This window comes from Papilio polytes, unplaced genomic scaffold (genome assembly GCF_000836215.1).
Source record: "Papilio polytes unplaced genomic scaffold, Ppol_1.0 DF822067.1, whole genome shotgun sequence".
Taxonomy (NCBI): domain Eukaryota; kingdom Metazoa; phylum Arthropoda; class Insecta; order Lepidoptera; family Papilionidae; genus Papilio; species Papilio polytes.
In genome coordinates, this window is record NW_013527137.1 from 1,666,755 (window position 1) to 1,683,290 (window position 16,536).

General features: G+C 31.5%; 4 protein-coding genes across 4 annotated transcripts; all 4 read left to right on the forward strand.

Moving 5' to 3' along the window:
- The first annotated feature begins 1,517 nt into the window (after positions 1-1,517).
- Positions 1,518-4,302, forward strand: LOC106107086. Its single transcript, XM_013287786.1, has 4 exons — positions 1,518-1,781; positions 2,072-2,238; positions 2,824-2,987; positions 4,051-4,302. The coding sequence occupies exons 1-4, from the start codon at positions 1,610-1,612 to the stop codon at positions 4,250-4,252; spliced, it is 705 nt and encodes a 234-aa protein (XP_013143240.1). The 5' UTR covers positions 1,518-1,609; the 3' UTR covers positions 4,253-4,302.
- A 552-nt stretch (positions 4,303-4,854) lies between these two features.
- LOC106106821 lies at positions 4,855-6,763 on the forward strand. Its single transcript, XM_013287480.1, has 4 exons — positions 4,855-5,106; positions 5,556-5,728; positions 5,874-6,037; positions 6,544-6,763. The coding sequence occupies exons 1-4, from the start codon at positions 4,935-4,937 to the stop codon at positions 6,761-6,763; spliced, it is 729 nt and encodes a 242-aa protein (XP_013142934.1). The 5' UTR covers positions 4,855-4,934.
- A 2,307-nt stretch (positions 6,764-9,070) lies between these two features.
- LOC106107084 lies at positions 9,071-11,084 on the forward strand. The gene is made up of 4 exons (XM_013287784.1): positions 9,071-9,337; positions 9,799-9,974; positions 10,208-10,371; positions 10,818-11,084. The coding sequence occupies exons 1-4, from the start codon at positions 9,169-9,171 to the stop codon at positions 11,014-11,016; spliced, it is 708 nt and encodes a 235-aa protein (XP_013143238.1). The 5' UTR covers positions 9,071-9,168; the 3' UTR covers positions 11,017-11,084.
- Positions 11,085-12,155: 1,071 nt separating this feature from the next.
- On the forward strand, positions 12,156-13,883 carry LOC106106822. Its single transcript, XM_013287481.1, has 4 exons — positions 12,156-12,353; positions 12,549-12,718; positions 13,090-13,253; positions 13,673-13,883. The coding sequence occupies exons 1-4, from the start codon at positions 12,182-12,184 to the stop codon at positions 13,881-13,883; spliced, it is 717 nt and encodes a 238-aa protein (XP_013142935.1). The 5' UTR covers positions 12,156-12,181.
- Positions 13,884-16,536: the final 2,653 nt, after the last annotated feature.

Below are 16,536 nucleotides of genomic sequence, written 5' to 3' on the forward strand. Positions count from 1 at the left end.
TGGAGGACGAAAACCCGGTGCGCCGACCCTACGGGAGTAGGTGAAGGCAGGGGAGATGATTATGATGCATATTCACACGTATACATTTTTAATTATCTTTATAAAAGAACGTTTTAAATGTTATTAGTTTTGAGATAGATTTCATTCTCATAATACTTTACCTATAAATTTTCTACAGACGTTTATGTCTTTGTAGTTTTCAAGTTAACGGTAGCCTAGATTTTCCGCAACTTTATATAATGGTTTGCTCAGCGGGAAGTTAAAATAAATCATTGCACTCTATAATACCTGTTTTAGAGTTATAAATATGGTAAGACTAGTTGTCGTCCGCAACTTTGTCCACGTGGAATAAAAAAAATGTTATCAAGTAACAACCATTACCTCCCCATTCTACCAACCTTTCCATCGCTATATTCCAGCCATCTAAACCTTTTAACTTTTTGTTTTAGTTAGTGCGATCACACAATCTGTTTTATAAGCCTATTTTGATTTTCTTAGACCTCCATTAATACCATTCATAGTAAATTAATCGAATTAATTGGGATCGATAAGGGAATCGCTTCTTAATCTGAGTGATCAAAAATGTCAAGATTCGAATTTACATTAATTAGATAAGGGGTAAAATAAATTGAAAGGATCTTTCTTGCTAAGTAATCGTTAATTTGCACAATATTTTTTAGCGCCTAGGGTTTTTATGGCCGCAATATTTACACATCGTTTTTTTGCCATGCGAAATACTCTGTTAAAACCTATATACATATATCATAGTTCTAGATTCCATATTGAATATGTTGCGGCCTGCGGTAATACTTGATACAAGTTTCTTCGTCATAACATTATAACATATATTTTAACGTTTTATGTTTTACTACTTTGTGGACTGGAACCTATTTGTAAATAAAAAACTTTATTAATAGAAAAAGATAATTCTCTATTTTATATTAATAAAGTTAATATAATTAATAAAACACTCAAATGCTTTGTTTTCATTTACATTGGTAAATGACAGGGGTTTCCCGAACATCCCATTTAAAAATGTTTGGTTCGAAGGGGATATTGCTTATAGTTGGACCGACTTTAACATACAAGTTAGCACTCCATTTGTATTGTGTCATCACGAGTAGTCAATCAGTTGGGTTTTAGCTACAACTAGTTTTTTAAAAAAAAAACACTAAGCATAACATTAAAATGACGGCGTCGTAGTTCAAGTGAGTTATAAAGTAACATCTTATTATTTAATTCTAATTATTCAGTGTGTATCAGCACTTATTGAGCTAGCGGGCATCTATCATTCGGCCGCGACTTCATTTAGCTTAGGTGGAATCATGGTCAAGCGCTGGTTAATTTATGTTGAAAAAAAATTCTCAGGTCAATTTAGTTTATTACGCAATCATTTGTATGCGCGTGTTATTTAGTTGCCGAACGTCTATTCGGCAGCAAGTTGCAATACGAACACTTGATAATAAAACTAACAGTAATGCATGACAATTGAATATCTTATCCGATTACGTTTCTAAGCGTTATTGTCCATTTGAATATGCCAGTGTTGAACTAATTTCACTATTGTGTGCTAAAATAAGTGATTTAAAAAGTGTTGGTTGAATCAAAAATGTCACCAAATAACCAGTCTTGTCGCGTATGGTCAAGATTTGAAGGACATAGAAAAAACGGTAGTGTTTTAAAATTACGGATTCAAGAACCGCCAAGTACAGCGCAAGAACGAGTGCTAGATTTTGTAGCAAAATATTTTGTTACAGAAGAAACGTTTCAAAAAGCAGCAGGTTAGTATGTGTTCATCAAAACATCATTAAAACTTGACAAATTATACTTGAAACTATTGTTACATGAAAAAAAATATTTGGATGTATCTGTATAGCAAAAATTATGTCTTTAATAATTAATTTCACTTTTTAAAGCTCGTAGTGTTTTTTTCCATTTCAAAACAATCAAAAGCCGTTATAGCGCGTCGTAGCTACCAACACCATCTGTTTATTCGGTCTTACATTTTTCATCTGTTTATTTTTGTTATTTGTATAGAATAGTTGATTAAATAAAAACTTTTTATTACCAGGTATATATTCTAATCCCGATGCTATAGTCGAATATCGAGAAATTTTACATGAAGTATTAAAAAGTTGGGTCGTCGTAATTTGTTGTGAAGATACTGAAGAAGTGGGTGAAATTCTTGGTGTATCTGCGATAGAGATGGTTGAAGATAAATCATTCGGAGAAATACCAGTAAGTCTCAAGAGACTGTGCTAAAGTACACTATACTATACTGCTATTGCTACTGTGGTTTTAATAAATAGATTTTGATAAGTAACTATTACAAATATAAAGGTTAGAAGTTCCTTATCTTTAAGAGTCTTAGATCCTGTCCCACCACTGGCTGATAAAGGCTCAGATAGCTTAAAAATGACGTCACTGTCAGATAAGGTAACAAAACCCGATATTTCTATCACATATTTAACACGTTGGATTGTTATCAGATAGTTTACAATTTAGTGGGACAGGTCCTAAATAGTTTAAAAGTTTAATCGATGCTCATTGGACAGAATAACGACAAAATAATCTACTTTTTTTAATAACAAGATTTTACGTAAACTCCTGAACTCATTTTATGTTTTCATTTATATTGTTTAACATATATTGATTACAAAAATAATAAAAAATGTAGCCTACGTTACTCACTGATAACATAGCTTTCTAACGTTGAAAGAATTTTTAAAATCGCCCCAGTAGTTTTTGAGTTATTTCAATACATACAAGAATACCAATCTTTCCTCTTTATAATATTGGTATAGATTAAATATCTCCTTATAGATTCAGACTAAGGAACTACAGAATTTAATAAGAATAATGATAGAGTGCGAGAAATTAGTGAAGCCGTTGATGAAAGGATTTGCAGTCCATCACGATGGAAGGGGAATCACTGTACACCCTGACTATAGAGGTCTTGGTATCGCAAGTGAATTTGTAAAGATAAGGTGAGTGTAGAAGTTGCATTATAATGAAAGAGAAACAAATTTAAAAAAAATACCTGAAATGTATTCTACTGGCTTTCGCCCACGATTCCGTCCGCGTGGAATTTTTAAAAAGTAAATAGCCTAATTGTTCTTCCAGATTATCCTCAACATTTATGCCAAATTTCTTTGAGATCCGTTCAGCAGTTTAGGGTACAAACATCCATCCAATTATCCACCTTAACTTTCGCTTTTATATTAGTAAAATTAACAACTTTCATTTTATCTAATCTGTATTAGGTGTTGTTACTGATAATTGTTTTTCTACCTTTCTACCTTCAGAGGGCCAGTATATTCTACTCTATCTATACATATTTATAAGCATTGATATAAAAATTCATTCCTTCTTACGCACATCTTCACCTTCTTTCACACAGTTCATCCATACTAGATAATGTATATCTCAAAGTGAAATAATAAAGGATTTATTTATTTACTTATGTATTAAACATTTACTGCAGCCCAGTAGTTTCACGTATAAATAACAGATGGCGCCACCTGTATTTTATAATGCTATGTTGTATTTAAGTCCTCTCATGTACATTACGCAAATTAGAAGATCAGAAGATAAAAGTTATAAAAAGAATACTGTCTTCTCGAGTTAGTTCCTATGGCGCGATTCTGAGTATATTAGCTTGCTGTCTTGTGACTAATTTTACTCAGATCTTGCATAGTGGCGACGCTGGATTAGGTTGCTTGCGGTAGTGACGATATAATTCAGCAGGTAACCGCTTGCCGTACTGTGAGACTGTGACGGTTATCCGGTATTGTAACATTTTTTTTATCTGCGTGTGGTTCCCAACCTGGGGTCCGCACGCAAACCATTCTCATTGGTATGAAAAACCAATAAACGACTGTTTTTGCCACCTTGGTTGTTTTCTTTGGCTGATTCGGCGTACGACACCCCTGCTCATGTTACACTTATGTCTTCCTTTAAATTAATAACAATTACATGTCGTTGAAACTTCCTTTACACATTGTATAATTTTTAAATGGCTCAGATAATTAATAAAATTTTATTTTCCAGGAGACTTATGGTAAACGAACAAAATGTTTCAATGTCGTGTGCGTGGATGACGTCATATGGTTCTCAAAGAGCAGCAGAGAAAGACAACTGGGAGACGTTGTTTGAGATAGCGCCTGAAGAATTGGGACAAAAATGCGGAGTAGTCTTCAAAGATCCACCTCTGACGTTTAAATTAATGTTTGTAAGGAGTTCTAAGCAATAATGTTAGTAGTTAAAATGTATATTATGTTCAATAAAAGTTAATTCTCTTTTCTCATTAATTTTTCTAACCTTTAGACAACAACTCTAAATTTCACCTGTATGGAAACCCTTATTTCATGTCATCTATCTGTACTTCTATACTAATATAATAAAGCGTAAACACACACTACTTCGTGTAGGATTTCAGCAATCACAGCATATTTTTGAATAATCCGTTCTTTAATAAAAAACCCTACACTAAGAATAAGCTTTAGGCTACACATTTTCACGCTATTAAACTTAGGAGTTAAATAAATTGGAAAAAACCTTCATGTTGGAAAGGGACCATAAACTACAAACTGCTAACATTAAAGAAGCATAGTTATTATGGTAACGGTAATTTTGACATTTGCAATTGATAATTTACCAAATGCAAATAATTAAATAAAGTTTTTATAATACACGCGGATGAAGCCGCAGGCGAACAGCTTGTATTTTATAATAATTTAAACATATGTAATTCTATTTTTGATTAAGTAACAAAATCATTGATAATCTGACCTAAAAAGGATATACGATAAACTTATCTATTCATTATCGTTTCAAAATTTCTGAACGTAGTTATACATTATTGTTACAGAGAACAAGATAATTTTATTTGAGTATTTAAAACAATAAGTTGCAAATAGTGTTACTTTAAAAACATGTCTTTGAATAACCAGCCGTGTCGTGTTTGGAGTCGTTTCGAACGGAAGAAAAAAGATGGTAGCGTTTTAAAATTCCGTATTCAAGATCCACCAGTTTCAGCTCAAGACGGTGTTAAAGATTTTATAGTTAAATATTTTCTGACAGAAGAGACATTTCAAAAGGCAGCAGGTAAGAATGTACTAAACATCTGAATCTATTTTTAATTATTGTAATTAAGTTTGTGAATGAAACTAAATATGTTAAACTAGTTTATGTTAAGCTAGCTTGCGCCACGACTAGAATTAAAAATAAACAAAGTGAGTAGCCTAAGTGTTCTTCCAGACTATCTAACTACTAGCTAGCTAGCTTCAAACTCTAACAAATATCCATCCATCCATCTAAACTTTTGCATTTATAATAGTATGAAGTATGATCGTTACATGGCCAATGAAAAATTAAATTCATTACCGTAAATTTGGATGCACAAATTATTAGTTTAAAATAACATGATCTGTACCTATATGAGAGGGATTTCAGAATGAATTTGGTCAAGAAGTGAAACATTTAAAAGCCAGCGTCACATTACACTGGCAGATTGATGAATTGAAACAAATGATTTGCATTCATTATTTCAACAGGTATAAGTTCCAACCCAGAGGCAGTAGAAGAATATCAAGGAATTTTAGAAGAATTAATAAAATTATGGATAGTTGTAATTTGTTGTTATGATAATGATAGCGAAGAGGTTGGTGATATTCTCGGTGTTTCGATAGTAGATTTGTTTGAAGACGAAACATTTGATGGAGAAGTGGTAATATATAAATTCAATTATAAAATAATGGTTTCTTTATGTGGTCCCGAGTAACATGTTTCCCTTCCCTAAATTATTTGGTATGACTATTTGCATATTTTTTTTTACTTTAACTCCAATGTTAATGCATGTCATTTTTAAACAGTTACAGATAGAAGAAAACCGGAAATTATTTTATATAGTAGGAGTGTGCGAAAATTTAGTTCAACCATTAATGAAAGGCCTTAAAGGCTATCACAGTGGGAGGGGAATCACCGTTCATCCTGACTGTAGAGGTCTTGGTATCGCAACTGAATTTGTGAAGATAAGGTGAGTTGGATTTATGAAAAATTTTAAAATAGCAGTATCAATAGCAATAAATTTGATTTTAATATAAACCAGGATACCAACTATAAAGAAAGATGTCATACTTCGTACTAATATTATAAATGCGGAAATTTAGATGGATGTTTGTTAGAGTTCGTAGCCTGAACGGATTCCGATGAAGTTTGGTATAGATGTAGAGGATAGTGTGGAACACATAGGCTACTCACTTTTGTTTTTTAATTCCACACGGACGGAGTCGCGGGCGAAAGTTAGTTATACTTTATGCGTACTTGTATATTAAAGTGTCTTCAATACAGATACTATTTTCACCAATAGTGGAAAAGCAGCATTTTAAATTTAATTCCTCGTGCTTTTGTCAAGAGAAAATTAATTATTTTAAACGAAATGACTTGTTTTTAATGATTAAAATATGTTTATGACATTGTTAAATGCAGTTAATTCTGCCAAAGATTAGGAGAGGAAATCCCATAATATTTTTTACGTTTCAGACGACAAATGATAAACGAACAAAATGTTCCAATGTCGTGTGCGTGGATGACGTCATACGGTTCTCAAAGAGCAGCAGAGAAAGACAACTGGGAGACGTTGTTTGAGATAGCACCTGAAGAACTGGGACAAAAGTGCGGTGTAGTCTTCAAAGATTCACCTCGGACGTTTAAATTAATGTTTGTAAGGAATTCTAACAGTACTAAGCAGTGTTTGATTTGATTTGAAATAAAAATAAATAAGTATCTTTTTCGTTATTTATTAGTAGAGTTTGAATAAATTTTATTTTTAGGCAGTTACATTTTTACTGGCGGCCGTATAAGGGTTTATGTGTCGCAAGCCTTGATCACTAATAACAATATTTTCTCGAAGAATGCCAATACGCAATATGCATATGACACCAAATTGTACCAAACTTTTTATAAGTATACTTTATTACTATAAAATCTGTCCTGCAAAGATTTTTTTAAATATAATGTGATTTAGTGGAAAAATTTAATCATTAAAAAGTGTCTTTTTTCAAATTCCCTCGCTAAGTTCTAAAACGCACACTATTGGTCGAAGCAAGTGGCTTATTTAATATGGCGTCGCTGTGTTGACAATACACAGTTCATTTACGTTAGTTTATATAGAAATACACTCTTGAAGTATTTTACTGTAAACACGATATCAAAACCAACTTTAAAATAAAAAATTAATGAATAGAATTATTAATTACCACTTATTTGTACCAGGAATAATAAAAATGAATCGATTTTTGACTTTTTGACCTTGGGAAACTCTGTTGTGTTTTACGTCGAAGTGACATCTGAGCGTAAGTTATGAATGGAATAGACGATTGACGTCAATCGTCTCATGACAACTCCGGTCGCGTTTTAGTCGCTCGAAAATGGTCGTAATTTTATTTTATTATTTTTGGCTCAATAGTTGAATATCTTCGCGTCAATTTTTTTTGTGGTTAATTTATAACAAGTAGAATCGTTTAAAAAAAGAAAAAAATACATGCATATTCCCTATTACAATTTTGTTTACACAGTAGCAGCTAGGTAGCTTATACATATGTTCGTTCAATACAAAATTTTGATACAAAGCAAAGCATCCAAATGGATCGGCATACATACTTCAAATGCTTAATTTCACCAACACAAGAATGTGAGGTAGAATACAAAAATATTTAATTAATAAGGTCTACACTTTTGTTTTTTATTATGTGATTGCGTCTATACATATCTGTCTTGAAACATTCGACAAAACAATAGCGTATTCTTAAACGTTATACCGCCATCTACAATCTTAACAAGAAAACATTTTGTTGATAATGTACAGTGTTGCAGTTTTCAATATCACAGTTTCACTGTGCCAGTTCTTTACTTAACTAAATTATAGCATGACTGTTGTGCGATTGTTAGTTTCGCTGCTCAATAAACTATTTAGTTGCATTAAGAAAAATCGAGTAGTCTCCATTTAAGCTAGGAATCAAAGCGCGACTAAACAGTTGTGCGAATTTTTAGTTAAAGGTGTGTGTGCTCTTAGACTTTATATAATTATAGTACTTCAATAAAAAATTCTATGTAAATCCAGGATGTCAGATATCATGAAACGGGTGTTGACGTATTTTTACTTTACACTAATATTATACAAGTAGTTAAGTCTCAAATGAACGGTTTTGACTAGTAAAAAACATTATTTATAATATAGTACCAATAAGCATCCACAGTGGAAGATAAGATTTTATAGAAAATATAAAGATGCGATTCCTTCAGCAGAATTACATGAGAATTAACAAAAAACTTTTCAGAATAAAAGTATGAGGCTTTTTTTTATGTTTATCTGTACTCCATACTATTGTAATAAAACGCAAACACTTTATTATATAGGATTTTAACAGTCAAGACATATTTTTTTAATGAAAAGCCCTACTTATGACACGCTTTAAGCAATACATTCATGCTATTTAATTTAGAGGTAAACAAAATAAAAGCCGTCATACAAGTAAGAAATAGCGGCCAAGAATCAAGATTCTCATGGTAAAGGTTATTGTTAGCCAATTTCAAAAAAACTCGCTGCCGTTTAATAATTTGAATATTAACAATACAATAAAAAAATGGTGTAAAAACTCCTCGTGAACGACATCGCTAAAACAGCTAATAAAAGATAAGGATTTCCTCGTATTTGAATTAACAAATATTTCCGGTGTGTTTGTTATCCGATTGGCGTGACTAAAATCAGAGATAAATGATTGAAAACATACATATTAATAATTTAAAGAAATGTATGATTGTTTGTTTATCTCATATTTTATTCGACAGCGTATTGGGGATCCATTTCGATCGAATTGACATTTCATTTTGTGATTTTTTTTTATACAAAACGTTTATTAAAACTAAATAAAAAATAAAAGTGACGCCGTTAAAGATACTAAGTTTACCAATTTGCTTTCAGTGAGTAATACATGTTTGTAATCTAAAAGAGATACGTGACAATATAATATCTATTTCTTTCATGATATAAGCCTTTTGAAATTCCGATTATGGTCAATTGATTACGATACTCATTCTATATATAAGAAAACTTTCCAATGGTTATACATAAACAGACGAAGAAACTGTGAATTGCAAGGTCTAAATATGACGAATAATGAAACCTGCCGTGTGTGGTCACGTATAGAACGCCAAAGGAGAGATGGCAGTGTTATAAAATTACGATTCCAAGAGCCACCACCTTCTGTCATGGGAAATGTAATAGACTTTTTAGCAGAGTATTTCACAAAGGATGAAACTTTCAATAAGGCAGCAGGTTAGTCTTGAAAAAATGGCATTCTTTTATGAATATTTCTGATTAATATTATAAATGCGAAAGTTTGAATGGATGGATGTATGTATCACGTTACTCCAGAATGTTTTAATGGGTCTGGATCGAGTAGGGATAGTTTAATACCTGGAATAGCGCAAAAGGTATTTTAAATTCGTCGCGAAGTTCTGGATGAGGGCTAGTAATTTACATATGAACATTAGATTTAAAGTTAAATTCTTAACTTTATGGACTTTACTTTTCTAAGTAATATTATACTTAGCATATTTGATAACAGTTTAATTGATACTTGTTACAAATTACCAAACGTAAGTCAATCTGGGGAAATTCCTTAATTTCAATAGACAATAGATTCTATTAATTAACATGACTATAATATAGGTAACAATTTGAGCAACTCAAGGCGCAAATAATTGGGGTTATAGCTTTGAATACTATTTTAACAGGAGTATGCTCTAATCCTGAGGCTATGGCGGAATTTAGACTACTTTTAAAAGATATGACGCCTTCACCGATAGTCATTTGCTGCCATGATAATGATACTGAAGAGATTGAAGAAATCATTGGTGTCTCCGTAGCTGACGTTGTAAAAGATATTAAAGATCAATTAGATGATTTTAAGGTAAGTTGTAATCACATTTGCAATATTAATCCAGAAATTTATTCTTCTGTGAAATTGTTACGTCTAAAATATAAATCGGTTTGACTCAAGAATTATACCTCAAGAGTATGTCCTTATACAAAGAAAATGTTTGTGCTCTGTCAATAAAGAAATAAATAAACTAAAATATATTAATCATTTATAAATGTATCAGAAATTACAAAAAAAATTAAAACATTTTTGAGTTTAATCAGTTACAGACAAAGGAACTTGAAACTGCAGTGAATTTGCTGATTGAGTGCGAAAAATTAGCTGAAGATGTAACTAAAGAATTCAAAGCTCACTTGGCTGGAAGAGTAATGACTGTACACCCTAACTATAGAGGTCTTGGTATCGCAAGCGAATTTGTTAAGATAAGGTAATTTTAAGTAGCATATAGCAAAAAAAGTTTCTACCATCATTGTTACAATTAACACTTTTAAAACTTCAACATCAATCACTTATCATTCCATGCCAATGAGGATTAGATTATGAAGTCTTACTTCTATAATATAGCATACATCTTAATAACCTAATCACTTACTTAACTGCCTTTAATTCGTCCATACATCTCCATCTACTTCTACCGATATACCTATTTCTTAGCATTCTTCTTTCAAGCTCTCTTTTTCACTCGCCTTGCTCTAATTCTCAAATAATTCATAATAATTATGATCCATAATTTTTCAAATACTCATGCTATTCACATGCTTAGCTCTGTGTTATATATTTTTTTAATAATGTAATTAATAATGATTTACTACATTTAATGTAATCATTTAACTTAGTAACGGTTATCATAATATTTTCGTAATTATTTTGCAGACGATTATTAATGATTGATCAAAATTTACCATTGACTTGTTCCTGGATGACGGCGTATGGTAGTCAAAAAGCAGCTGAAAAAGACAACTGGGAGACTTTGTTCGAAGTAAAAACTGAAGAATTAGCAAAGAAATCTGGCGTTGTATTTGGAGATTCACCGCCTACAATAAAATTAATGACATTTAGAAATCCTAAATGATCGCTGTGTGTTGCGTAATTATTACTTAGCTTTTCGTTTATTATTTTCATTTTCATTAAAGACATTTAAAGAAATCCAACTTATTTTATTTCCCCTAAGTAACTACTGTATTTTTAATCTAAAATGGGTTCAAATCAAGCAGGAGTGGACTATTCTTAGATCTTGTCTCGAAAAATCTATGGACACTTTCAAATGAGCTTTTTCGTCTCCGCATTATTCTTTTTATTAATATTCATAAACTGAACCTCTTAAAGACATTGGAAAAACGAATAAATATACAATTAACACACAGTAAATACGGCAAAGTGTAAATACAAAAGTACAAAAAGTTCAAGTATGCAGAAACCCAACCAGGGTTAAGAACGTTAAAGTCGCAAAAAATTTGTATTTTACTATAGAATTCTATCCTAATCCCAATTAGAAATTTTTGTTTTAGATTTGCTGGTATAGATTTTTTTTATCAAATAAACCTTTCCAGACAAATGGACAGACTGATTCAGAGGGTCTAATATCCCCAAAGAACATAAGCTTGAATCAATACTTTCTATTCATCTGATAAGTGTGTTAGTTTGTCTGTCGTCTCCTCTGTTACAAGTATTATCGTCATCATTCGGGTATACTGAGACAAGATAGAGTTCATGATTCATGGATGTTATCTTTTTTCAGAAGTCTATTTTCTTTGAATAGATTGTTATGAAAACTGAAAAACTTTACGTGTTCAATAAATTTTATCACTTGATTAAGATAAAAATGTCTCACATTAAAAAAGGAAACGTGCTATCCAATCTTTTATTGATAAGTAAGATATTGTCATATGTACATGCAAAAAAATTATATGTCAGTCTGTCCGCAAAGATGCGTTTGTTCCTGATACTCCCCAAATGGGTGGGTAGATTTCGACTGGACTTAAACGGGAAAGTAGCTGTTAGACGCTGTAATAGAAAATATATGCTTTTTTTAAATTCCGCGCCGACGAAGTCGCGGACGATCGCTAGTTTGCATAAAGTTGTACGTGATAAACTTATCTCCTATAACATTTTAGGCTATTAAATTTCTGATTATAATCCATTGTTTGCGATTACGCATTATATATAAACACAAACATTTAACATTATACATAAGTGTTGAAATCATCTACGTAGAAATACGAGCGTAAATAAAAAATATGGCAGCGAGTAACCAGTCGTGTCGTGTATGGACGCGTTTTGAAAGGAAGAGGAAAGATGGAAGTCTTGTTAAGTTAAGAATTCAAGATACACCCGAATCCGTAGTAAAAAATGTGGTAGAATTTATGATAAAATATTTCCCCGCCCAAGAGACATTTCAAAAAGCTGCAGGTTAGTTAAATATCATTAATTACTTCAACAATTAGTTGAATAATTGTATAATTTATATGTACACTTCTTTTAGATGTTTTTTTAATCTTCACATCATCTACATCTGATAATTAAGGATTATCATCATCCGGCTCGAAGGACCAATAGCGATTGATGTTAACTCTAATGACTATAACGGTATTGTTTTTAAATCAGGTGTGTCTACTAGTCCTGAAGCGATGACGGAATATCGAGCTATGCTAGAAGAATTTATAGTACCATTTGGTCTTGTAATTTGCTGTCACGATGACACGGAAGAAGTTGGAGAAGTACTCGGCATGACTGCAGTGGATAAGTATCAAGAAGAACCTTTTGATTTGAATCAGGTATTTTAGAAATCCACAAACTACTATTATTTATAAAGTTTAGATGATTGTTAGAAGATTATTAAAATAGCTTAACCAATGTCGATGAAAATTGATTGACACAGATGTAGAATGTTCTGGACCAACACATAAAATATTCAGTAAGATTTTTTAATTCCTTGAGAAGTAAGTTGCAGATAAAAGCTAGTAAGAAATAAAATATGTAATTTTTCTACTGCGAATTATGACATGTAGAGCGAAACACCCTAAAAATAAATGGTTATCGACAACATATGTTTTTGAGCAACATATTCTTGACTATTAGGTCCTAATAGTTTATAATAATGATGATTTTCATTTGTAGTGGAGTTATAACTAGCGTTTTTTAATAGGTGAAGTCGGAGGAAATGCGAAAGTTTTTCAAAATGACGCAGGAATGTGAAAATTTAGTGAAGCCGATAACAAATGAATTCAATAACTACCATGCGGGCAAAGGACTACTTGTTCACCCTGATTACAGAGGACTTGGTATCGCAAGCGAATTGGTTAAGATAAGGTAAGATAGAAAATGACTAGTATATTTATCTGGTTTGTTTTAGACTTACTTCCATAGTTAGGAACTGAAGGATTATTATATAATATAATAGTTATAACGTTATGTTATAACTAACGTTAAACTAACGTTTTAGTTTCGTATCTGACTACTGAATTCTTATCCACTTACATTTTTCTACATTCACTACTTTTAATGTGACATTTTGGTCGTGACGACCAAAATTGTGAAGTATGGCTCCTGGATTAGAACTGAATAATATTGATTAAGGCGCTGTTTTCGCAAATTGCGAATCTTGGAAGCAAGAAGAAGCTAATGGAAGCATAGAACAGGATTTCTACAAAGATTTGATTCGTGATATTTTAATTATGTGTAACTTCAGTCCTATGTATTATTAATGCAATATTTTTTTTTACTTTCAGACGATTAATGATGATCGAACAAAATGTATCTTTGTCATGTACGTGGATGTCGGCGTATGGTTCTCAAAAGGCAGCGGAGAAGGACAACTGGGAGATTGTGTACGAGGTGAATTCTGAAGAACTTGGGAAAAAATATGATGTTGTTTTCGAAGATGCGCCACCGACGTTTAAATTTTATGTTACAAGAAATCCTAATTATAAGAAAGAATAACGCTATTAGCGTATTGATTATTGTCTAATTTTAAGTTTAATAAATGTATGTTTTAAAACGAATAATGAAATTTTATTTAATCACTTACACGCACAAAACATTTAAGTTACTTTTAAGAAAATCTGAAATAAATACTACTTTTATATTCATCATCATATTTAAAACTAGCTGTTGCTCACGATTTTGTCCGCATGAAATTAAAAAAATGCCTATGTTACTCACAGATAAATTACCTTTCTAATGGTGAAAAAATTTTTGAAATCGGCCCGGTAGTTTTTACGTGAATCGAATACATACAGAAATACAAATATTTCATCTTTATAATATTAGTAAAGATTTCTAATTATTACATTTAAAATTTGCAAAAGACGGTCATCATTTCTATTTATGCTAGAGTTTTTGTTTGATGTTGTCTTAATCTAATACTTAAAGTTACATTGTTTTATTTAGTGTAAAAAAAAAGATATCTTTGTATATCAAATTAATGTCGATAACGTTTGGTTCTTAAGTTTTATAGTCATGATAAATCAAAAGTCCTGTTTATCATGGTTACATGAAAACTTACAGCCTTACAAATATTGTACTTATCTTTGCTTATACTCAGTTTATTCCTATGTTTAACTTTATACCGCATTTGTTTGTAAGCCTGTTAATGTTTGTTATCTTTTGGAACGTATGACTATAAGATCGGTGAATATTTGGAGAGGATATTGCAACATCCGGGCATTATTATAAATGAAGAAATTTCTAAAGTAAATAATATATTGAGTTGATGAACACCATAACGAATAGACTGATTTGATATACACCAACTCCACAGAGTAAAAAAGTAACATTTTCAAATTAAATGTAAAATCATAATATAAGAAAATTATAAACCAGCCTGATTAATTGGAATACAGTATTTTAAAAAGAACGTTGAAAACAATGCAAAGAATCTTTTAGAATAATAAGAAATGTAAACATTTTCTTAAAACATTTTGTTTTTTGTTCCTTTATCAATGTAGCGTTTTGTATTGTCTTCAAAGTTACGAAGGGAAGCGTACTTGTTGAATACGTGACTGATGGCAAAAAGAAAGTCTTTGTTATAATATTCTTTTTCATAAACCATTCCTCTATCTAGAAGTGTGTTACACTTATTATAGAGTAATCAATCTTTTAGTTTTGTTAATAATAATATTTATACCATTATAATAAAGCGTAAACACACACTTCTTTGTTGCCTAAGATGTCAGCAATTACATCATTTTTTGAATAATTCTCTTTTTAATTAAAAGCCCTACGCTTACGTCACGCTTTAGGCTGTATATATTCACGCCATTCACCTTAGGGGGTAAATATTTTGGATAAAAACTCTAATGTGGGAAAGAGACCATAAGTTGCTGCCAACATCAAGGAAGCAAGATTGCCAAGGTTTTTCGTGTCATGTCATTTGCAATTGGTAATTTGGCAAATGTAAACAATAAAATAAAATTTTCCTAATTTCATGCGGATGAAGCCGCACGGGAACAGCTAGTAACCATATAAAAGAATGCTAATGTATGAAAGAATTGCTGCGAATTTGAGTAACTTAACAGTTTTAGCTAACTTCTCTCCTAAAAGGCACGAAGAACTCAAATCGGGTGAGACGTTTTCATTTAAAATGGGAAAGGTAAGTTAATAAAGAGTGAATCTTCTTAATTTTCTCCCATATTGTACTCTGAGTATTTATAATGGTGTATAGTTTAAGTTGAAGGTTGCATATTATACGTTCATAAAGAATGGGTTTAGTTAACAGACAATCTCGAGACTTAACTTTCTTTCGAAGGTTTTAAAGCACCAGAGATGCCAGTGTCTATATTAGACAATCATTTAACATTATTTTTTTTTGCATTGCAAATTTCTTTCCACGCTTAGTTGGATACCAACATTAATTATTAATGACGCAGACATCTGCGTCACACGATGTTATGTTAATCACAAGAACATTTGTTAATTATCTTATCGTTTTTAAATGAATCATTTTATTGTTATGGTTTCTTGTATTCAACATCTTTATGATGTATTTTATGAAGTCTTTGTTGTACTCTACTGCTCAGTTTAAAAAAAACTTAACTAAATTATCTAACCAACACTTGTCAATTTAATTCCCATATTAGGAAAAAAACTTTTCTAACTTGCTAATTTTATCTATGTTAATTAAGGAGGTCAGTCGTCAAAAACATCGTGCTTATTCTAAAATAGTAGTCTGAAAGGAAACTTCATTCCATTAAGAGTTTGAAAGGAAGTAATTACATTCTATACAAACATCTTGAGCTGAAGGATCTGGCGTCGTTTGGCACCGCTCTTAATTAGTTTAACGGAGTGGGAATAGCTAAGCGCTCACACAAACACGGTCTTAAACCAATCAAGTTGTTGACATGGGAATTTTCATTAAATTTAAACAAAAGAAGGCAAATTTAAATGATTAAAATTCACTTTTAAGTAATTCTAACAATTTCAGTATCCAATGCAATATAATTTTTTAATTTACTATTTAAAAAACAAAGCTGTTTGTTAAGAGACAACATTTAACATTTTTAACGGTGGTAGTGCCCGCTTTAACATCTTAGCACGAATGGGCCGGCACGCCCGGTGTAATACCACGACCACACAGAAGACAGGCGTGAAATGG

Excerpts from the sequence above, each read along its gene's own strand:
- LOC106106822 (XM_013287481.1), top strand. The coding sequence starts at position 12,182 with ATGGCAGCGAGTAACCAGTCGTGTCGTGTATGGACGCGTTTTGAAAGG. Across the intron at positions 12,354-12,548 it reads GACATTTCAAAAAGCTGCAG|GTGTGTCTACTAGTCCTGAA; the intron begins GTTAGTTAAATA and ends TTTTTAAATCAG. Across the intron at positions 12,719-13,089 it reads AACCTTTTGATTTGAATCAG|GTGAAGTCGGAGGAAATGCG; the intron begins GTATTTTAGAAA and ends GTTTTTTAATAG.
- LOC106106821 (XM_013287480.1), top strand. The coding sequence starts at position 4,935 with ATGTCTTTGAATAACCAGCCGTGTCGTGTTTGGAGTCGTTTCGAACGG. Across the intron at positions 5,107-5,555 it reads GACATTTCAAAAGGCAGCAG|GTATAAGTTCCAACCCAGAG; the intron begins GTAAGAATGTAC and ends TTATTTCAACAG. Across the intron at positions 6,038-6,543 it reads ACTGAATTTGTGAAGATAAG|ACGACAAATGATAAACGAAC; the intron begins GTGAGTTGGATT and ends TTTACGTTTCAG.
- LOC106107086 (XM_013287786.1), top strand. The coding sequence starts at position 1,610 with ATGTCACCAAATAACCAGTCTTGTCGCGTATGGTCAAGATTTGAAGGA. Across the intron at positions 1,782-2,071 it reads AACGTTTCAAAAAGCAGCAG|GTATATATTCTAATCCCGAT; the intron begins GTTAGTATGTGT and ends TTTTATTACCAG. Across the intron at positions 2,239-2,823 it reads AATCATTCGGAGAAATACCA|ATTCAGACTAAGGAACTACA; the intron begins GTAAGTCTCAAG and ends ATCTCCTTATAG.
- LOC106107084 (XM_013287784.1), top strand. The coding sequence starts at position 9,169 with ATGACGAATAATGAAACCTGCCGTGTGTGGTCACGTATAGAACGCCAA. Across the intron at positions 9,975-10,207 it reads ATCAATTAGATGATTTTAAG|TTACAGACAAAGGAACTTGA; the intron begins GTAAGTTGTAAT and ends GAGTTTAATCAG. Across the intron at positions 10,372-10,817 it reads AGCGAATTTGTTAAGATAAG|ACGATTATTAATGATTGATC; the intron begins GTAATTTTAAGT and ends ATTATTTTGCAG.